The sequence below is a fragment of the Lithobates pipiens genome, unplaced genomic scaffold (assembly GCF_037356315.1).
Source record: "Lithobates pipiens isolate NorthernLeopardFrog02 unplaced genomic scaffold, aLitPip1_a1.2 Scaffold_28, whole genome shotgun sequence".
NCBI classification, from domain to species: Eukaryota; Metazoa; Chordata; class Amphibia; order Anura; family Ranidae; genus Lithobates; species Lithobates pipiens.
In genome coordinates, this window is record NW_027507789.1 from 30,147,306 (window position 1) to 30,170,826 (window position 23,521).

The following is a 23,521-nucleotide window of genomic DNA, read 5'->3' on the forward strand; positions in this document are numbered from 1 at the left end:
CAATCAACAGGGCAACGGTCAATGACTAAATCACATTAAGGACCTCTTTCTTTCAATAGATGCAGTTTCTGCGTTCCCTCATGTGACCTAAAGCCTAGACAGCCTAGACCACATGACCACCAGGAATACTATGGGTGATTCTCGTCATCAGTGGTCAAGTCTATTGACTTTAATGAAGTAGGCCCTTTCTAGTAGGCTTGTAACCATTGTGTAGTACGGTTTGCCAATCAAAGCCCCCTTAGAAAATGGGTAAACACAACTGTACTCATTTGCAAATTGAATTACAAACTATACATATGTACACTGTTGAGATTCTTTACATCAAGCTCATTTCTTTAGCATGCATATCTTAAAAAAAAAATATTAAGATTGCAGTTCCTCCTAACATTTACATGTGACCTACTTTTTTTTTTAAAACTGTTGTGATTTGGCAAAAAGGCATTTGTAATAATTAGTTTACTGGGCAGACCGGATTTTTACCCCACTTTCATAACCACGGACAGGACTGGGATAAATCTGGTTCTCCGATTCAGAGTCCATATAGGATGGTTGCAAGATAATAAACCACGCGAGAGATACATTTGGGTTAGTGGTCACATACAACTATCGCAGCTTTACATGGAACTTCTCTTTTTTGCTCCCTTTTGGTCTGCTAAATATGCCAAGATGGTTTTGTTATATCATATGAGAGATGGATATAGATATATATATATATATAGATATATATATTTTTATTATGAGCAAGATACAAGCTGATCCTCCATAAAACTAGTATGGGCCTGTGTACTCTGCAGTGTGATATCAAGCAACTTCAGAACACCTCCACCCTATTTTATGGAGATGAGGCAAGGAGGAAGTATTCAGCAGTGCCAACGCTGTTTGACCCTAAACAATGCTAATCTTCCACAAATGCAGTAGAAGCGTTGTCAATCTAGAACAGGAAACGTGTTATTGGCAGGATCACCAGGGATGATAAGAGGAACAAAAGCGGCTGACTTTTAATATTAGAACAATTACCTGTCCAGGGTTCCTGCGATGTCGGTACCAGAGCCCGATTTTCGGATCAGGTCTCAGTTGCTGTCGCCACCACAGCTAGTTTCCTACAGCACACGCAAAGCATGCTGCGATTTCTAACTGGCCAGGCAGCAGAGGAAAAGGAGGAGGGGGCCGAAATTCTGAGGGACAGCGCTGCTGGCTCCTGCTGATGTCAAAGGCAGTGAGACAATGAGGAGAGGAGGGGGCGGGGATGAGCCACGGCTCCGTGTCTGAATGGACACACAGATCATTGGCTCTGCTCAAGTGGCACCATATCAAGCTAATTGCTGTAGGGGCACTCTGCAGGGGCCAGGAGAGCCAACAGGGGACCCAACAAGAGGAGGATCTGGGCTTCTCTGTGCAAAACCAACTGCACAGAGCAGGCAAAGTATAACATTTATTATTTTTAAACAAAAACAACAAGACTTTAATATTACTTTAAACTGACTCTAAACTATAGCTTAAAAAAAAAAAAATTATATTTCTTGAATTTACAAATTTATATCAGTGTATGTGGTTTTTATTTGGTAAAGTCCATTCATTCCAAAAGCAATGGTTAAAAGTAAATTCATTTTTAAGAAAAATTCACTAGCGTATGGCAAGTTTAAGAAGGAATGAGGGGCAGAGGGATTTAGTTCTAAAGGAGGGGTACTTCCCGAGGGACAGCCAGGATACATACTTATGGAAATAGCTTTTAGTGATTGGATCTTCCATCCAGTGTCTAACTCATACCTAGTGCTAGTCCTTGAGCCTGACGAGCTACTTAAAAGCCAGCTACTTAAATGAACAGCCAATTTAATTTTCCCACTGAGCCATCTGTAATGATTATCTAAAACAGTATAAAAAAAAAAAAAAAAAAAAAAAAAAAAAAAAAAAAAACAGGGTTTAAGGTCATCAAGGGCTGGGATTAGGAATTCCCAGAAAGGCAATTAAAAAAGGTGAAAAAAAAAGAAAAAAGAAAATACACTTGCATGTTTATATTGAAAGCTTTAAATCAAAGGTCAATGGATAAGCTAAATGCAAGATTTTGCAGAGGAAGAAAGACATGTTTAAAGCTACTAGAAAATAGTCAATATTTTTATTTTTATGTTTTATTTTTTTCCCAGAAAAAATAAAAGATTTTCAATGAATTTTATAGTCTTGGTTGCCAAGCACAGTCGGGCTGTATTTATCCTCCCCCCCCCCCCCCCAAACAACTGCCTTGTGCTGCCCCCTTCCTACATCCCCAGGTGGGCTAACCTGGGCATTATACCAAGATCAGACAATATACCTACACAAGACACACCAAGACTTGGGTCGGAAGTTTGAAATACCACTCTAGAGATGCCACATATATGAACAGCATATACAGTATCTCACAAAAGTGAGTACACCCCTCACATTTTTGTAAATATTTTATTAGATCTTTTCATGTGACAACACTGAAGAAACTCCTTGAAAGAAACCTGCCATAAGAGAAATTCAACAAGAACACCAGGGACAGGTTTCTGCAGAGCCTGCCTGGATCATGGTCTAGGATGGCAGGGCTGCCAGTGGTAGCACATAGCCAAGCCCATATGATGATGAGCTCCTGTGTATAATAACTTGTCACCCATTTTTGCTATATGTTTAACTTTAGTTGTCATTGTCAAGACCTAAAGTAGGTGATCTTGAAGTACAATGAACATCAAAATACAAAAAGGCAGCACAGTAAAAGTACCCAGTACAATTGCATTTATGGGCAGTCCAACAATTTAGAACCTTATTATACACAGGAGCTCATCATCATATGGGCTTGGCAATGTGCTACCACTGCCATCCTAGACCATGATCCAGGCAGGCTCTGCAGAAACCTGTCCCTGGTGTTCTTGCTGAATTTCTCTTATGGCAGGTTTCTTTCAAGGAGTTTTGAATGGTTGCTTTGAGGGTACAGCACTTTCTATATACAAGGTTAAAGCCCAACTCCAGCCAATACTTTATCATGGATGAAGCAGGGAAAGGTTAGAAAAGGGGAATCCAAACACTAAACAAAGGGCTATGTTACGGTCTTTCGGAATTTAGGGGGGCCAGACTAGAGCCAGTTGGATTAGAAGATGTCCTGGTGTCCAGTGGGCGTAAACAGGGGCCCACCGTTGGCATCAACGGAAGGCCTAGGGGCCCACCGTTGGCATCAGCAACAGGAATCATGACAAAATTGTCGGGGTCAGTGGATGGAATAGTGCCCCAAAGGCCAGATAAGGGCAAGCAAAAGGGCCATAGTTTGGAGACCACTGGTTTAGAACCTCAACAAGGATCTTCTAGTGTCATTGCTTTTCCTATTCTGGCATTTTTCCTATTAGTTCCTATGGAAACTCTTCAACGGAACAAATGCTAGGAAGGGTTACAACTTAAAATAATGGTCTAGAGTTAAGCTTTAAACAATGTACATGTGGACAGCGTCTAGTACAGCAATATATATTTTTTTGGGTATCTCTCTATGAGAGTCTGATTTATGTCAACAGGAAGATGTGGCTTACTGTGTTTGTAAACTACCACACAAGATCATTTCCTGAACACAAGAAAAACAAACAAAAAGGTTCACACACACACACACACACATCAGCCGAGCTCTACCTTTTAGCAGAACCCCCCCAAACAAAACTACATTTAATTTGAAATTTGAAGTTACATGAAATGACATTATATGAATAAATGGTATTTTTCTAAACACAATAGAGATTAGACAGATTAGTGACGTATATGGATTAGCCAGGTCAGAGGAAGGAAGGCGAGAGGCAGCAAGTCATGGGTGCTCAACCTGTGGCCCACCAGCTGTTGCTGAACTACAAGTACCATGAGGTATTGCAAGGCTGTCAGATACAAGCATGGCTCCCAAGGGCAGAAGAACGATGGGACTTGAAGTGTCACAACAGCTGGAGAGCTACAGGTTGAGCACCCATGCAGTAAATAAACCCTTTCCGCTGGGCTATTTTTCCCAGTCCCACATTTCCTATAATTGGATAAAGGACAATCCACAATACCATACATGCTCTTTAAATCAATCCATATTTATTGTATCTCCATAAAGATAAAAGTACAGCAGAGGTAGATGCGTTTCAGGAAAATGTATCTACCTCTGCTGTACTTTTAGCTTTATGGAGATGCAATAAATTTGGACTGATTTAAAGAGCATGTATGGAGTTGTGGATTGTCCTTTATCCATTAATCACATTGGCAGCTGAATAACTGCACATCCTGCACCTGACAGCTCAGGAGGAGTTATATTAACTTAGGGTAGTAGCACCTTTCTTTGTTTATGGACATTTCCTACATTTGCCATGACCACACTGGTTAAAGGATATCATCAGGGATTTCAATGAAAGTGGACGACTTTTTTGATGTAGATGCTTACATCAGCACCAAAAATACAGCCCTGCTGCAGGTCAAGTGGCCTAACATCCTAGACTCGGGACTCTGAAATGGCTCCCAGTTAAGTTGCTGCATACCTCCTGACTGAGATGGTCAAGGGACACTTTTTAGCACAAAGTATGAGCGCAAGCCATAGAACTAGCATTTTCACCATCAGAGCTTAGCAATGGCCGCCTAGATATTCTGCTAAAGGTAAAGTTCTTCAGTGGGGCAACTATGGCAAAAAAATATAAAGCTTCTTAAACTCCAATTACAGAAATTCCTTTTTTCCTGGTCCCAACAGTAAGTTTACGTCAAGCCCCTCCATCCTAAGGCTAGCTTTACATGCTCAGATTTCTATGTAGGTATCTAAAAAGGTTCCTCCATGGATTTTCTCCACTTAAATAGTGTTGATAGCTTACTGACACTATGACACTAAAACTGGTGCACACAAAATTTGATGAAGCTGTACATAGTACTCTTTTCCATTGGATGGGTCACACACACACACACACACACACACACACTTGGTTTCCTTTGGAATGGTCTGTTAAAGTGTTGTTCTTCTGGCTTGTTTTGTGCACCTTGGCCCCGGGTCTGCTCCTCTTCCAGCTGCCGGACAGAGTCCACACTGGATTTACTCTCACACTCTATACCAGTGATGGCGAACCTTGGCACCCGAGATGTTTTGGAACTACATTTCCCATGATGCTCATGCACCCTGCAGTGTAGTGGAGCATCATGGGAAATGTAGTTCCAAAACATCTGGGGTGCCAAGGTTCGCCATCAGTGCTCTATACACTAAAGGGCGCTGCTCAACGAAACATGTCAAGACTGCCATAGGTACACAAAATAGAGTGGGTTTGTATATATATATTCCCAGAGCTGGCTGCTCAGCTATCAGCTACTTTCCAGCTCCTATCTCTCCATAGTTACTCAGCTATTGAGGATATTCTGCTCGTCAGTAATGCCTACTTAAGCCGTCCAGCTCAGAGGATCTCTGCCTTCACCTTGGTCAACATCACAGAGACCATCTCCTGTGCTCCTGTTTAAAGACTTGCTTTGCCGACATTGCTTCTGGCTCCAGATCCTGCTTGCTGTTCCACTACATTGATCCCCGACTTCTGGCTTAGCTGACTATACGTTCCGCTTGCTGAACTTTGGCTATGATTTGACTACGTTTGTTCTTTTTACTTTTATTATTAAACAGGTGTGATTTAACTGTACTTCTGTCCCGGTCTGATTTCATGGTTTGACAATATGCAACTAATGGATACCAACACATGTATATTCTGTCCGTCTCACTAGGGAACATGTAGTGTCTTGTACGTCCGACTAATTTTAATACTGAATAAATCTTGTATTATTTTTTTAGGAATACCGTTAACATTTGCCACAACTCATTAAAGTCTCATGGGCAAAAATGTCCTTTAGGTCATATTAACCAGCTTCTAGGTTTAGTTGTCAAAGCTTAACATGATTCTAAAGTGATTTACAGTGGATTTGCACAGAGCAGCTTGGATCCTCCTCTTCTCAGGTCCCTCTTCTGTGATCCTGGCCCCTTCCGTCTGTTGAATGCCACCACAGCAAGCAGCTTGCTATGGGGGCACCCGAGCCGAGTCACAGCTCCCTCTGTCGATTCAGATACGGAGCCCTGACCCAGGCCCTCCCCTCTCTTGATTGGCTAGCCGACTTTGGTTGACAGCAGCGGGAGCCAATAGTGCTGCTGCTTTGTCTCAGCCAATCAGGAGGGAGAATCAGATGGCTGAGAAACTCCTGGACAGAGGGGGACCTCAGGTGTTAGGGGGGGCCGCTGCACACAGAAAGCCTTTTATCTTAATGCATTAAGATAAAAAAAAAAAAAAAAAAAAAAAAAAACTGACTTTACAATACCTTTCAAACAGAACAAGCTGAAGTTAGAAGCCGATTGGTTACTAGGCCTAGCTGCACCAGTTTTTGAAAATCTCTCTCTACGCGTTCTTTTCACCAAATCTGGGATCTGTCGATTTTCGAATTACATGCCACCTGATTTTGAATGCCGTCTATTAGATCAATGAGGAATAAACGAATCCAATTGTCAACAAGACAAACCCCTTGTGATCTTTGTGACGCTCCCCTTTATACAAGTATTCCTTTTCCCTCACCTCCTTTCCTCTCTACTTTTACAGTTCTGTTTTAAGTAGTACACGTTTTAAGAGTCAATATCTATAAGCTTACAGCTATAGTATTCAGCCAGTCACAATACCTACATCTGATAGGATGCATTCAGAAGCAGTTAAGCTTACAAATTTTCTTCACCTGGCTACTTTTTTTAATTAAAGTTTGTCTAGTTGGGTGATGCTGGACAGGCCACCCCCCAGCTTGCATTTCAACAACGTAAAAATGGAGTTGTGGAGTTGTGTATGGCCACCTTAACTAGCAAGGTCCTTCAAAAAGACAAAAAAATAAAAATAAAAATAAAGGGGGGGGGGAAGAAAAAAAACCCTAACAAGCTAGCCGTGGACCTGTTTGCCTAGGCAAGGGTGCCATCACTCAGCCTTCTCGTGGAATCCTATTAAAACGGAGCATCCCAAATATCATGAGACGAAGCATTAGCTCAAAGCAGGTGCTGGATTTTGGCCAGGTATACTAGCAGTGTTTTAAACACAAAATGATTTTGTTGAACTTATAAAATTACTAAATCACATTTAATATTTGCCTGGAGTTCTACTTTGAAATCTAAGAGGCGATTATGTCAGAACACTAAAAACAGCTCTCCCAAAACCACAGCGTATTTACCCTGGAAGTCATGTGACCAGCACATGTAAACTACAAAATGTACAGAACTGGCGAAAACGTATGTAAAAATGAAGGGAAGACAAACATGCAGCATTTGCCACATATTCCTTACACATCATAAAAACTAAATAATGAAGAAATGTAAAAGCTTCAAAAGTAATTTGGAACAATTATCATAATTAAAAGACAGAAGCTGCAGATTCCTGCCCAAGTTTGATTGTGACGGGTTATTCAACATACCTGTCTTAGAACATCATGAACTGCGGGACAGAGGAGGTCACATGCAGCGGATCTGAATAGTAGCCAATAGGGCTCCAAGGCTGTAGATAATAAAAATGGCACTGGCGCCTAACTCACATTATAACAATATACACAAAGGGGTGGACAGACACTATGGAATTCAGGAGTCAATTTGTCCAATCCAAGAGGAAGCAAGAATTATTTAGAGGCAGCTCTATTCTCAACAACGAGAGAAAACCTTAAAGTTAGATACCAGCAGAGCCAGATTTAGACCTTATACACAGAGTTGGTTTACATTCTCAATGACAGTCACACTTTTTTGAATGCATGACACATCATTCTGAGGTCACACATAGTCATAGTGCTCCATGTGTGGTTTGCGTGAGCCGCCAAAAATGTATTTTTGAGTTTTACAGGTGTGTGTGTGTGTGTATATGTATATATATATACACACACACACATACACACATACACACATACACACATACACACATATACACACATATACATACACAAAAATAATTTTTTGGCGGCTCAAGCAAGCCAAACCACACCCCATTTTAATTATATATACACATACACTATATAATATATACACATACATACACTATAATATATATATATACATACACTACATAAACAGTTGAGCTCAAAAGTTTACATATCCTGGCAGAATTTATGATTTCTTGGCCATTTTTCAGAGAATATGAATAACACAAAAACTTTTCCTTTCACTCATGGTTAGTGTTTGGCCGAAGCCAATTATCATCAATCAACTTAAATCATAATAATGGCAAAAGAAACTACCCAAATGACCCTGATCAAAAGTTTATATACCCCAGTTCTTAATACCGTGTATTGCCCCCTTTAACATCAATGACAGCTTGAAGTCTTTTGTGGTATTTTTTCGATGAGACTATCTTCTCAGATGGTAAAGCTGCCCATTCCTCTTGGCAAAAAAACTCCAGTTCCTGTAAATTCTTGGGCTGTCTTGCGTGAAAACGCACGTTTGAGATCTCCCCAGAGTGGCTCAATGATATTGAGGTCAGAAGACTGATGGTCACTCCAGAACCTTCACTTTATTCTGCTTTAACCAATGACAGGTCGACTTGGTCTTGTGTTTTGGATCATCGTCATGTTGAAATGTCCAAGTATGTTTCATGTGCGGCTTTCTGGCTGATGAATGCAAATGTTCCTTTAGTATTTTTTGATAACATACTGCATTTATCATTCATCAATTTTGACCAAATTTCCTGTGCCTTTGTAGGTCACACATCCCCAAAACATCAGCGCTCCATCTCTGTGTTTCACAATAGGAATGGTGTACCTTTCATCATAGGCCTTGACTTCAAATGACTGTGTGCCAGAAGGTCTGAGGCTCTGTGCTGTTTGGCGTATTGTAAGCGGGATACTTTGTGGCATTTGCGTAGTATTGGCTTTCTTCTGGCGACTTCACCATGCATATTTCTTTAAGTACCTCCTTGAAACAACCACATCACAGGTTTCCAGAGAGTCCTGTTTTCACCTGAAATTATTTGTGGGTTTTTCTTTGCATCCTGAACAATTTTCCTGGCAGTTGTTGCTAAATTTCTAGTTGGTCTACCTGACCGTGGTTTGGTTTCAACAGAACCCCTCATTTTCCACTTCTTGATTAGAGTCTGAACACTGCTGATTGGCATTCTCAATTCCTTGGATATCTTTTTATATCCCTTTCCTGTATTATACAGTTGAACTACCTTTTCCTGCAGATCCTTTAACAATTCTTTTGCTTTCCCCACGACTCAAAATCCAGAAACATCAGTGCAACACTGGATGGAAGATGCAAGGGTCTGTCAGGAGTCCAACACTCTGACCTTTTATACACACACACACACTAAATCACAAGCAAAGAGATCACAGGTGAGGATGGTTACCTTTAATAGCTATTCAAACCCCTTTGTGTCAACTTGGGTGCATGTTTTTAGGCCAAAATCATCAGATGAGGCTCTTCTTCCAGAGACGTTGTGCCCGGGAGAGATAAAGCTTTGAATTTTTGGTAAAGTTCCCCTTAGGCGATTAATCACATGTTACATGGTCTAACCAGTGACTTCCAAAAATATAAAAAGCAGAACTTCCTGAAAACAACGCAGAACTTAGACTCAAGTGACGAAAATGCTATTAGTCACATGAGCGGTCATTTCATTTCCATTCCCTACACAAACATATGGTCCTTCAATCCCACAAGCACATAATGCAGATTGCAGACAAGTCCAACATGGCATCTTCACCAAAAAAATAACAGCTGCCACTTCTGATTCATCTCTCGCTCTCCGTACTGAATTACTAACAGCACCTGCTGCACGCCCCTGCTAGGACACCAACCAATTCTATTTCTGTCCTTAGACAAGAAAGCTTTCTTCATGCTGAGAAGAGTACACTAACAGTGGTGACATGGTACTCAGGTCAGGCTTATATGGGTCAATAAGGTCATGGTGCACCAAATACATCGAAGGCCTCATACATACTGGGACTCCTCAGTTAAGCTTTTCTAAACACAAGCGTTATCTGCTATGTACAATCAACTTTAACGCCTCCCAGATCACTTTTACCTACATTTAGATGTTCCTGCTTTAGTCTGGGATCACACTATAGTGAACACAGTCATCACATGTGATTCGCACCCGCATCACTGTGCCGATCACATGCGATGTCTGTGCAATGAGAGTTCAGCCATACAGTTAGAACCCATCAATTTATAACGCAAAACGACATTCCGTCGCCGCCATCTTGCTACACCCCGCACTCATCCACAGTAAGTATACAGTCAGAAGGCGGCACGCCGACATCTTGCTACACCCACCGGAGTCTTGCATTTCACATTTATTTTTAACAGCAAACGGAGTTTATAAAGTCAAATTCCGAATTTCGCCCCAGCAGCCCAGCTCCAGCAGTCAGACCCCAGGACCCAGACCCGTGGCCCCAGCAGCCCAGCTCCAGCAGCCAGACCCGTGGTCCCAGCAGCCCAGCTCCAGCTCCAGCAGCCAGGCCCATGGCCCCAGCAGCCCAGCTCCAGTAGCCAGACTGTGGCTCCAGGCAGCCCAGCTCCAGCAGCCAGACCCCGGCTCCAGGCAGCCCAGCTCCAGCAGCCAGACCCCGGCTCCAGGCAGCCCAGCTCCAGCAGCCAGACCCCGGCTCCAGGCAGCCCAGCTCCAGCAGCCAGACCCCAAGCCCCAGGCCCGCAACCCAGCCCCAGCAGCTGTGCGATTGGGCTGCATTTCATGGGCACTGGTAAGGCTGCATTTAATTGAGGGGGGTTGGTGATGGTGCAAAGCGTCACCTCCCTGAAATTAGTTTTTGCAGGTTGGGATGTCTGCGAACGGAACATCACTTCTGTTACAAATTCTGACGGGTCGACTAATCTGAGGAAACACCAACATCACATCCAAGATGGTGACCCCCAGCAGCAGTCTAGGGGCTTTTGGATGTCTGCACAAGGAGGCCTTTCCAATATATATAACAAACGTTAAAGAGGAGGGCCGTTTAAAAAAAAAAAAAAATAAAAAAAATTAAAAGTCAGCAGCTGCAAACACTGCAGCTGCTGACTTAATAAGCCCACTTACCTGTCCAGGGCGCCCACGATGTCGACCGCCCGAGGCCGACCCGCCCCTCGGCTCTCGGGTCCCGGCGCCGCCATTCTTTCTAAGGGAAACAGGCAGTGGAGCCTTGCGGCTTCACTGCCCGTTTCCTACTGCGCATGCGTGAGTCGCGCAGCGCTTTGTGAATGGGACGCGCTGTGTTCTGGGACACACAGTTCCCAGAACACAGCGCGACCCATTACCCAGAAGACAACGCGACGAGGAGAGAAGATCTCCGCGGATGAGGAAGAGGCAGATTTGGATTATGTGCCTAGCAACAGGCATTTCTGGTAAGATAAAAAAAAAATTTTTACATTTTTTTCTCATTTTTAATGTATTTTTTTTTTCAGGGTGGCCCTCCACTTTAACTAAAATAATTGCACATATGTTCTTATGGGAAGATTGGCATTGAAATGAACAGCCTGATAACAGGTTCTCTTTAAAGCTACTGTAGACTGTGCAAATGGCTAGTGATGGCATCCGAGAAACATCTTGAGGTTTCCTTAGTAGAGCAGACAATAGTGCAGATGTCTGTCCTCTCCCTCTGGATGGACTTTATAGTCAGTTTATGAAAGAATCTATTGTACGCAGGGAGAGCCATGCACACGCCTTGATCTGCTGACTGCACGGAATCCAGCAACAGCTGCTCTGTTCAGGCAGTTTTCTGTGCCTCTGCCAACCCTGATATATGGGTGTGCAAGGGAAAGAAGCTGCCAGTGTGCATATACAAGCGTGAAAAGAAGGCCGCCACATACCAGGCTGCAGAACAGGAAGAGGAGCTGTTCACACCCTTCACTTCTTCCTGCATGTCTACTCACTGAAGATCAATCCATCCAGCTTGGGAATTACCTACTTATTCTATCATTCTAGATAACCATTTCGATTTTTCTTAAATTACTAAAAACAACACAGATCGTTTTATGCTGGCCATACACGGCTTGAATTTCAGACCATGAGGCTGAAATTAGAGCTGTGGATGACCTTGTCCGCACCACCTGGGCTTGACAAACTTGAAAATAAAAGACGAACTGAAATTTTTTGGGGGTGGGGTCCGATTTGTCCGCCGCTATATTGCAGTCCTGCTATAAGACGCTGATTGCCACCATTACTAGCATAAAAATTATACTGAAATATATATATACGCATATACACACCATAGTTTGTAGACGCTATAACTTTTGCTCTAACCAATCAATATATGCTTATTGGGATTTTTTTTTTTTTTACCAAAAATATATAGCAGAATATATATTGAAGAATAAATTTGATTTTTTTCAATTATTTTAATGGATTTATAGCAGAAAGTAAAAAAAATATTTTTTTTTTTCCCTCAAATTTTTTTTTTTTGTTCATAGCCCAAAAAAATAAATGCAGTGGTGATCAAATACCACCATAAGAAAGCTCTAAAAATATATAAATAAATAATAAAAAATGTATTTGGGTAGTGTTTTGTATGGCCGGCAATTATCAGTTAAAGAAAAAATAATGGCCTGGTCATGGGGGGGGGTTTGATTTCTGAAGATCAAGCGATTAAAGTACAGTAGTACCAGTGTTGCCAACCTACCAGACTGAAATTTACTGGTACGACACCCAAAATTTACTGGCAAAGCCAAATTTTAACTGGCATTTTACAAAAGTTACAAAATTACAGTTTTAAGTGCAAATTTCAGTATTTAGGCTACAGACAAGTACACTATCTGAATAGCAATGCAATTTAAGGTAGATACAGTATTAAAGGTAAAAAATAAAAAAAATAAAAAATTCTGTTATTTTCAATATAAAATTAGTCCATCAGATTTTGTTCACCAGTGCACCTCCTACCACCATTACCACCTCCTTCTGCCACCACCAGCCACTACCAGCTCCTCCTGTCACCTCCTGCCCCAACAGTCACCTCCTGCCCCAACCAGCTCCTACCACCCCCAGCCCCCTCCAACTCCTACCACCATCACCAGCACCTGCCACAAGCTTATACTGCCAGTCTGCCACCATCAGGTCCTTCTGCCACAAGCTCCTCCTGCCCCCACCAGTTCCTGCCACCATCACCAGCTCCTCCTGCCACCACCTGCCCCCACCAGCTCCTGCCATCATCATCAGCAGCTCCTGCCACAAGCTACTCCTGTAACCGCCAGCTCCTCCTGCCCCCACCAGCTCCTGCCACAAGCTCCTCCTGCCCCCACCAGCTCCTGCCACAAGCTCCTCCTGCCCCCACCAGCTCCTGCCACAAGCTCCTCCTGCCCCCACCAGCTCCTGCCACAAGCTCCTCCTGCCCCCACCAGCTCCTGCCACAAGCTCCTCCTGCCCCCACCAGCTCCTGTCAATGCCAGCTCCTGCCACCTTCTGCCCCCACCACCATAACCAGCTCCTGTAACCGCAAGCAAATCCTGTCACCGCCAGCTCCTGCCACCTCGACCATAACCAGTTCCTGTCACCGCCAGCTCCTGCCACCTCGACCATAATCAGTTCCTGTCACCGCCAGCTCCTCCTGTCACCTCCTGACCCCACCACCATCACCTGCTCCTGTCACCGCCAGCTCCTCCTGCCACTTCCTGCCCCCACCACCATCACCAGCTCCTGCCACCTCCTGCCCCTACCAGCTCCTGCCACAAGCTCCTCCTGCCCCCATCACCTCCTTTATTACCTTAAAGCAAGGAAGTCTGAGAATGCAGGCTTGCCCTGAGCTGGTCCGGTTGTTCTGTGGATGCCTGGGCAGCTGCAGGGCTGAGCTGAGCTTTGCTTGGCTTTTCTTTTCTTTTCCTGAATCATCTGGGCAGACCAACGCCGGCAAGACTCCTCCATTCCACCTGCTCAGCTACTGTATTTTTAAAGGCTGGCGTGCCTGGCGGGATGCGCCGTGACATCACTCGCATCACCGCCAGCAGCATGACACGCAGCTGTCAAATCTACCCCCTGGGCCCGGGCGGAATACAGGATCGGCTCAGCTTGGGAGTCGGGCAGCTCGACGGAACTGCGCATGCGCACTTCAAAGCCGATCCGATTACAGATATTTTTTACGGGCAGGTTTGTCCTATCACAGACATGGACAGGGAGAAAGTGCCTTGTTTTTACTGGCTGCCCGTAAAAATACGGGCGGTTGGCAACACTGAGTAGTACCTTGGATTACGGGCATAATCCGTTCCAGAAGAATGCTTGTAATCCAAAGCACTCATATACCAAAGCGAGTTTCCCCATAGAAAATAATGGAAACTCATAATCCATTCCACAGCCACTGCTGGTCTATGCTCATGTTGTAAACGCGATGCGCAAACTGTTGGCGCTATATAAAACCTGTGTAATAATAATAAATAATAATGATGCAGTATCGCATGTGGCCACTGGTACGGGGGGCTGGAGACACTCGGAGACGCTCAGAAACACTAGAGAAATTATACTTTAAAGTGGTTGTAAACCCTTTTGTGTGACATTTACTGATAGGTAAGCCTAGAATAAAGCTTACCTATAGGTAGTGGAAATATCTCCTAAACGTGCGCCGTTTAGGAGACATTTTACTTGTAGAGCGCCATTATCATCATCTGCACATGTGCTGTGAAGAAACAGACCCCTGTGCCATTTCTTCTCCCGGCATGTGCCACGATTGACGGCTCCCATGCGCATGCACGGGAGTGACCAGTCACAGAGCCGGAGTCCGTGGGCCCCGGAAGGAAGAGGAGCCAAGATTGACGCGGCCTGCACAGGGGACAGCACGGGCTTTGTTTGCAGGTGTCATATAATGGGCTAGTATGTTATGCATACTAGCCCATTATGCTTTTAATTTGTAGGCCTTTGCGGGGAGCAAAAGAGGAAGTAAAACCCATCGGGGGTTTACTTCCCCTTTAAAATTTGCATTATGGTAAACATGGCAAAAACCTCGAAATCTGCACGAATTGAAAGCATACTTTCCATTTTACGTTAGGCCAGGAAGGCAAATTTTAGCAGCTGACATGAGGATTCGGGTCTCAGTAAAAAAAAAAGAAAATATTATAGAAATAAAAATAGACTGCCCCAGTTTAATGGGGATCAGAGGCAGCGCTCTGCCAGCGGAGTACAGGCTGGATTGCAGCTGGGAAAGCATCAAACATCTGCTAGCCATAAAAGGTGTCATTATCACATCCCATATGCCAATCTACTGGGAACTATTTTCTGAGCTCTGTTTGCCAAGTCTTGAAGGACGAGTCCCAGCGTGTGCTTGTGATTGCTGGCACCAGCGACAGGGGTGGGCTGGGAAGGGATCCTTCCAATACATCAAAGGAAGAGCCAGGTAATGCCTCATCCATGTTATTAAAAAGGGAAAACGGTATGAAATCAGAGCAAAACGCATGCTTTAATCTACTAAAAAGGTACAAATGTGTCCCGGCTTCGTGCAATGATTCAGCTGTTTATCTCCTTTCTGAAGTCCTGATTATATAATGAAATCTGTTTTTGAGCAGCTGCTTAGGAATCAAACCAATGGCCACCCTCACGTTAGATATCTAAATTAACAAGTTCAACACTGGCGAGGCCATAATTATTTCTTTAATTTTTGCCTAGGCAAAGGCTTAATAAAAAAAAAAAAAAAAAAAGTTCTTTTAGTTCATCAGAACTCTGACTTTTAGAATCCTTTCACACTGGGTCGTTTTGCAAGGCACTATTGCCCTAAAAATAGCGCTGGCAAACCGACCTGAAACAGCCGCTGCTGGGTCTCCAATGTAAAAGCCCCGAGGGCTTACTCACTGGAGCGGTGGGCTAGCAGGACGGTAAAAAAAGTCCTGCTAGCAGCATGTTTGGAGCAGTGTATACACCACTCCTGCCCACTGAAATCAATGGGGCAGCGTGGCTATACCGCCTAGGGTTGCCACCTGTCCAGGATTCACCCGGACAGTTCGGGTTTGGAAATGTGCGTCCGGGTTTCAGACTACCTGAAACCCGGACACATTATTTAGACTGGACTGTGACTTCCCAGCAGGGTTGCTGGCTGCAGTTGTCTGAGCTGAGAGTGTCTGCTGTATACTTTCACACTGCCCAAAGCCAGCACTAACAACCCCCCCCCCCCAAACACCGCTACCCCTATGTGTCTGTCCACACTCCAATCCCCAGCGCTGTGCCTCAGAAAAGGAAAGTGGGGTTTGGAAATTTGAAGTCCAGCAGCCTCAGATACATCTGGATGAGTGGACCTGACTGCCAAGGGGTGAGTGAGCTCACCATCCATCCCTGTCTGAAGTCTCCCCCTTCTTTTTTCCTGCCTCTGACTAAGTACACTAAAGGCAAAGGGTTCTCAGAGCACCCCTTACATCATATTTCCCCTTTACACCAGAAGCCACAGTGTTTCCCCTTACATCAGAGTCTTCTCCGTACATCAGAATTCTCAGTATTCTCCCTTAAATCAGGGTTCCCAGAGCATCCCTTATGTTAGAGGCCCCAGAGTTCTCCCTTACATCAGAATCTGCAGAGTTCCCCCTTACAGTGAAAGGAGACTCTGTGATTTCAGATGTAACGGGAACTCTGTGGACTCTGATGTAAGGGGGGACTCTTATTAACTTCATATGATTAGAAATGTTATTTAATAGCAAAATATATGCATCATTTATACAAAAAAAAAAAAATTATAAATTGCTGTGCGCGCTAAAGTGTTCGGGTTTGACTTGAAGAAAAGGTGGCAACCCTAATACCGCCAGCATAGCGCACCGCTCCAAAGGCGCTTTGCACTGGTTTTAACCCTTTTTCGGCCGCTAGCAGGGGGTGAAACCACCCCGCTAGTGGTCGAATAGTGTCGCAAATCTGACGGTATAGCGCTGCTAAAAATAGCGCCACTTTAACACCGACGCCACTCCCGGCCCTGTGTCAAAGGGGCCTTAGACCCCCTTCATACTGAGCCGCCCTGGTCATTTTAGCGGCACTATTCGGCTGCCAAAAAGGGGTTAAATCCACCCGCAAAACGCCACCAGAGCTGCCAACGGTATCGAAGCACTACCCCATTGATTTCAATGGGGAGCAGCGGTGGAGGAGCGGTGAGTTCACGGTGAATTCACCGCTCCAAAGAAGCTGCTGGCAGGACTTTTTCTGACGCCCTGCCAGCGCACCACTCCAGTGTGAAAGCCCTCAGGCTTTCACACTGGAGTTAATGGAGCCGCTTTTTTCAGCGCTGTAGTGCCTAAAAAACACCGGCAGTGTGAAAGGGGCCTTAGTATTTCCATTTGAACCAAGCACTTTGTTTCTTATTACAACAGGGGTCATCTACACGCACAAACCACTATTAGGTACACCTGTTCCATTGCATGGTAACACAAATTGCTAATCAGCCAATGAGATGGCAGCAACTCAATGCATTTAGGCATCTAGACGTGGTGAAGAGGACTTGAAGTTCAAACCGAGCATCAGAATGGGGAGGAAAAAGGGCATTTAAAAAGGGAAGTAAACCCTGATGGGTTTTACTTCCTCTTTTTTCCCCCCTGCAAAGTAAAAAGCATAATGGGCTAATATGCATCGCATACTAGCCCATTATGTGGCACTTGGAAACTAAGCACGCGTTGTCTCCGCATCAATCTTCCCCCCTCTTCCTTCTGGGGCCGCGGACTCCAGCTCTGTGACTGGCCAGTCACATGACATCACTCCAGCGCATTAGCACGGGAGCCGTCAGTCACGGCACGGAGGGCCATTTCTTCACCGCACATGCGCTGACGTCAGCGCAAGCATATATGGTATATCATCGCCTAAACTGTGCAGGTTTAACCTACAGGTAAGCCTTCTTATAGGCTCACCTGTAGGTACAAGTGGTGCAACTAGGTTTACAACCACTTTAAGTGACTTTGAATGTGGCATGGTTGTTGGTGCCAGACACGACGGTCCGAGTATTTCAAAAACTGCTCATCTACCGGGATTTTCACGCACAACCATCTCTAGGGTTTACAGAGAGTAAAAACGAAAAAGAGAAAATATACAGTGAGCGGCAGTTGTGTGGATGAAAATACCTTGTTGATGTCAGAGGAGAATGGGCAGACTGGTTGGAATTGATAGAAAGGCAGCAGAAACTTCAATAAGCACTCGTTACAACCAAGGTATGCAGAATACCATCTCTGAACGCATCACTTTGAAACAGATGGGTTCCAGCAACAGAAGACCACAAGGGGCGCCACTCCTGTCAGCTACGAACAGGAAACTGAGGCTACAGGCTAACCAAAATTGGACAATAGAAGTTTGGAAAAACGTTGCCTGGTCTGATGAGTCTCGATTTCAGCTACAACATTCAGATGGTCGGGTCAGAATTTGGCATAACCATGAAAGCATGGATCCCTCCTGCCTTGCAGCAGCGATTCAGGCTGGTGGTGATGGTGTAATGGTGTGGGGGGGGAATATTTTCTTGGCACACTTTGGACCCCTTAGTACCAATTGAGCATCATTTAAACACCACACCCTACCTGAGTATTGTTGGTGACCATGTCCATCCCTTTATGACTACAGTGTCCCCATCTGCTGATGCCTCCATCCAGCAGGATAATGCTCCATGTCACAAAGCTCAAATCATCTCACCACTGGACAATGAAGTCACTGTAATCCAATGGAATACAGTGTCACCAGATCTCAACCAATAGAGCACCTTTGGGTGGGATGTGATGGAACGGGAGATTTGCATCATGGATGTGCAGTCAACAAGACTGTATTAACTGTGTGATGCTATCATGTCACTATGGACCAAAATCTGAGGGTTGTTTCCAACACCTTGTTGAATCTATGCCATGAAGAATTAAAGCGATTGTCAAGTCAGAAGGTTTTTTATCTTAATGCATAAAATTCTACGCATGAAGATAAAAACCCTTCTGTGTGTAGCAGCCACCCCTCCCCCACCCCCAATACTTACCTGAGCGCCATCCCTATCCAGTGATATCCATGAGTTTCTCTGCCAACTGGCACTCTCCCTCCTGATTGGCTAAGACACAGCAGCAGCACTATTGCCTCTCACTGCTGTCAAAATCAGTTAGCCAATCAGGAGAGAAAGAGGGTGGGGCCGAACCAGGGAGCTGTGAGTCGGCTTGGTTTGCCCCTATAGCAAGCTGCTTGCTGTGGGGGCACTCGACAGGACGGAGAGGCCAGGAGAGCCGAAGAGGAACCCGAGAAGAGGAGGATCTGGGCTGCCCAGTGCAAAACCACTGCAGTAGAGCAGGTTAGTATAACATGTTTCTTACTTTTAGAGAAAAAAAAAAAACTTTACAAAATCACTTTTAAGCAGTTCTGAAGGCAAAAATGTAATCCAACCCGGTACTAACAAGGTGTATCTAATAAAGTGGCTGAGAGTATTGCCCTATTGTCATTTGTCTAACCCAATACAAGGCAATAATAAAAAACAAAGTGCATCACTGCATCACAGATGGGACTTCGCCATTATTTTGTTATTTCACATTTTGGAACAGTATTAAAGTAAAAGCTTCAGGACTTTCCCAAATGATGTCACAAGTTCCAGGGGATCTCTGAAATTCGTTAAAAGGAATATGACCCAATCATGTGGTTCTGCAATTGTTGCTGCAGTGGTGTGATGCTTTCCTTTTAATCCTAATTCAGCCAAAACTTCCTTTTTAAATTGTGGGCAGAATGGGAAGGGATAGAACTACTTTTGTTTTTTGCAATCTGTGGCTCCAATGAGAAAATGTCCTATTCCGCCTGGTTGAGACAGGAATTGATAAGAAATCTCTCCAGTGGGGATGCCAACTAAAACCATAATGTTCATTCTATTGCCAAATCATTAAGGTGGTCAATTTCATGTATGGCCATAGCGACAAAAAAATTCAAAGGAGCAAGATGAACTAAAACTAATTTTTAATAGCGGGTGTGCTTTTTGTTTAGGAAATTACATTTATTCCAAAAAATCGATTGTTAAAAGCAAATTCAATTTTGAAGTACTTTTGGAGTGGCATTTGTCAAGTCAGTAACTGAACATTTTTGTAAGAAGGTTTGTTCAAAAATCTACAAGCGTATGGCCAGCTTAATGGAGGTGAAATCTCCAAAACAGGGCCACAGAGCAATAAAAAAAAATAAAAAAAAAATAAAAATAAAAAAACACCACTTAAGTGGTTGTAAAGGCTCAAGGTTTATTTTATTTTTATTTATTTTTTTACCTTTGTGCATTCAATGCATACCTGTGTTAAATTTTCAAGCCTTTTGGCTAAGACCAGAGGAATTTTTTTTATTCCTGGCCAAAGAGCCGGCCATTGTATTGCACAACGGTCACTAAGGCCGAGTACACACGGGCGCCCAACTTTGTTCGTCAAACAATCCGACAAACACTGCAATGCAACCTTCGCCGTGTAAATCCTTTCTGAGCATGCGCGAAACTTAGTTTGTCGAACAAGCCTACACACGAGCGGACTGTCCGCTGAAACCAAGTTTCAGCGGACTGTCTTACGGAAATTCCGAAAAACTTTGTTCGTCAGACTGTCCGCTGAAACTGTCCGCTGAAGCCCACACACGAGCGGACTGTCCGCTGAAACACTGTTCAGCGGACAAAGTTGGGCGAACAGTCCGCCCGTGTGTACGCGGCCTTAAACTTCTCCCACTTGCCTCTCCCCCACTTTCTATTTATTTAACCCCTTGTTTGTCACTTTTTTGTAATCTTTTTGTTTGGTGTGTACACGTTTTGTCACGGTGTGATGAGTAGGGTATGGGTCCTCGGGCCTACCTTGAAAGTCTTGTGATGGGGTGGACATGGCCTTTTAGCTTAGTTCACCCTCTCTCATGGGGTCGCCCGATGGGGATGCCCCACTGAGTAGTTGGCTAGGTCTGTTTCGGCAGACCTTCCAGAGAAAGGTAGTCCCATCTGGTTTCGGCCAGATGGACCCAAGTGAAGTACCTCAGACCCCCTCTGGAGCCTAACGCCCCGGGGGATCAGGGTAAGGTCCTTGGAGGACTAGTGTAACAACCGTTGCATGTTTTGTGTCACCTCTTTGTGTGTGTGCATTTTTTTTGGCACCGGAGTTTTTGGGTGCATTTCACACGCCACGGGCTAACCCCCCCCCCCCCCCCAAAAAAAAACCCCCAAGACAAAACCTGTGTTCAGCCCCCCCCAATACTTACCTGAATCCCATATTGATCCAACAAGATGCAAGAGAGCGGAGTCTCTCCCAGGTCTCTCCCTCCACATTGGCTGAGACAGCAGCGGAAGCAGCCAGTGATCCAATGAGGAGAGGGTGGGTGCAGGGCAGAGCGGCGCTGTGTGTGTGAACGGACAGACAGAGCAGCGGCAGAAGAGCGAACTTGCTCGGGTGCCCCCATAGAACAGGAGGAGGGAGGGGCCAGGAGCGCGACCATAGGAGAGAAGAGAAAGGTCAGGGCTGCTCTGTACAAGACCACTGCACAGAGCAGGTAAGCATGACATGTTTTTGTTTGTTTTTTATATAAAAACATAACAGCCTAGGTAACAGGAAGTTTTTACTACCTTAATTCATCCAAGGTAAAAAACCTGTGTGCAGCTTAACCCCCCCCCGCCATAGGCTTATACCAGAGCCCAAAAACCTGATCCAGCAATGTGCCCGAGGGCAGCAACTCTACACGCTCTCTCTCAACTCACTGGAATTTGAAGCAGCAGCAGCAAGAGCCATTGGCACCTGCTGCTGTCAGCATAATGAACACAGGGTGCTGCTTGGAATCAAGCCCACATGAGTGCCCCTATAGCAAGGGCGCTCAGTGGGGGGGGGGGGGGGGGGGGGGAGCAAAGAGCGCTGGCGGGGAACCCGGGAAGAGGAGGATCAGTGCTGCTCAGAGCTGGCAAGTATGACATTATTTAAAAAAATAAAAAATAAAATCCTTTATAATCACTTTAAACACAATTATTAATCTTTCCCAAGACTATCCAAAATCTTTAAAAAAAAACTGGCCACCAACAGGCTGTTATTGTATGCAGACCACAAACTTAGTAAAACTGTAGAATGGCTCACCTTCCAGAATCCTTTCTGCTGTCCATACTGTCTCCTCTTCTCTTACTTCCATCCTTCCCATATTCCGGGTCTTGGAGCATGAAGACCTCAACGGGAACGTTGGCTCCCTCACTACTTGTGCTGCCCCTATGAGACATCCGCTCGTGATTGGGACGAAACGCAAGGCTGGGCTGGGACGTGCGCTTCATGGCTTGTAATTTAGCCAGGGGTACGATGTCACACTGAGGAGGGCGATGCCAAACCGTCTGGTTACTCAGGGCATTGTAATAGTAGAAGCGGCTGCTCTGCTGGTCATACAGCTCCCACCACTGGTTCTCATCGCACTGGCGGACTTGGACATCTAGGGGAGGCTCCCAACCACATTCTCCAGTGTTTAAGTTCACATACATACGCTCACGAGAGCGCGGCTCGATGATCTCCACCCAATCTGAGCTGCAAGAAAAATGAAAGACGGTCAGCTGGATGTTCATTCTTGTTTAATATTATACAACTGAACTTCAAAGATACTTCAAGATGGAAGAAGGAATTTGTAATTTATTTGTGGTCAGAAATCTGAAAAAATATAATCACCACAATTAACTGCTCCCTTTTTTTAAACAAGCTTAAGTCATCCAAACTGGAATTTATGGCTACTCAGAACAGTGTTAATCAGATACGTCTCAAAGTAAAATCTTCAGGACTTTCCCCAAGGTTGTCAGTGCCGGGGGATCTCGGTGCATTCCCCGCACTTCACTTTGAGATGTGGTTGATAGGCCTTTGTATTGCTGTGGATGGACAAAATAGGATGTGTTCCTTAAGGGACCAACACCTGTAGCAGGGAGAAAGCTGGTGGGAAGGTTTGATGTAGACACTGCGTAGCGCCATATCCGTTGAGCAGAATATTTGGAACCGACATTAGTGAGCATTTGCTCAACAGAAATTGCGGATCCATTTGGTCAACCATTTCAGTAGCAATGGACTCCTTGAGAGTTCATTTCCATTTGCCAATTATGGGAAGCCTACTACCCCCAATCCCTCATTCACTTACTGATAGGGAGTGCACAAAGATTCTTCAACAGTTGTGGCATAATTGGAGAATGTCCTTTTATTGAGTCCTACCCAGCATGCCTACCTAAACAGCTGTAAGGTAATTGAAACCAAACAACCCTAGAAGAAGCTCTGTACACGCTCCCAACAGTAGTCCAAGATAAAAGTAATCAACAGCACTTTGTACATCCACATACAAAATTCCAGCAACATGCTGTAAAATAATTCTCTTTTATGAGATGTTTTCAATAAAAAAAAAAAAAAAAAATCCAAACACAAGAGCTTTTGATGCAGTAATTCTTCGAAAAAGGATATACAAGTGTAGTGCTGGCATTCCTATCAGTACATTGTACTGTGAAGTCAAACATTGACCAATGAGATCCTACATGATTGCCTACTCCCCTGTTGACATAAGCTGCTTAGAACAACCCTGGGGTGCCCTTCAGGGGTGGCTTGGCAAAATGCCTAAAAAAACAAATTGTATACAAGCTATCGGGCACATCAAGCATGCTTTTTAGTTAGACAAAACCACAGGTTTCCACTGAACACTATTACAGCCTTCCA

The 23,521-nt window shown here is 44.4% G+C and overlaps 1 protein-coding gene across 2 annotated transcripts in view; it reads right to left on the minus strand.

Moving 5' to 3' along the window:
- Positions 1–23,521, minus strand: part of LOC143935266 (rho GTPase-activating protein 39-like) — a 151,616-nt gene that overhangs the window by 78,943 nt on the left and 49,152 nt on the right. For both annotated transcript variants that reach the window (XM_077458998.1, XM_077458997.1), the window contains exon 2: positions 21,932–22,363. In XM_077458998.1, coding sequence (XP_077315124.1) covers positions 21,932–22,363 — 432 coding nt within the window. The remainder of the gene's footprint in view (positions 1–21,931; positions 22,364–23,521) is intronic.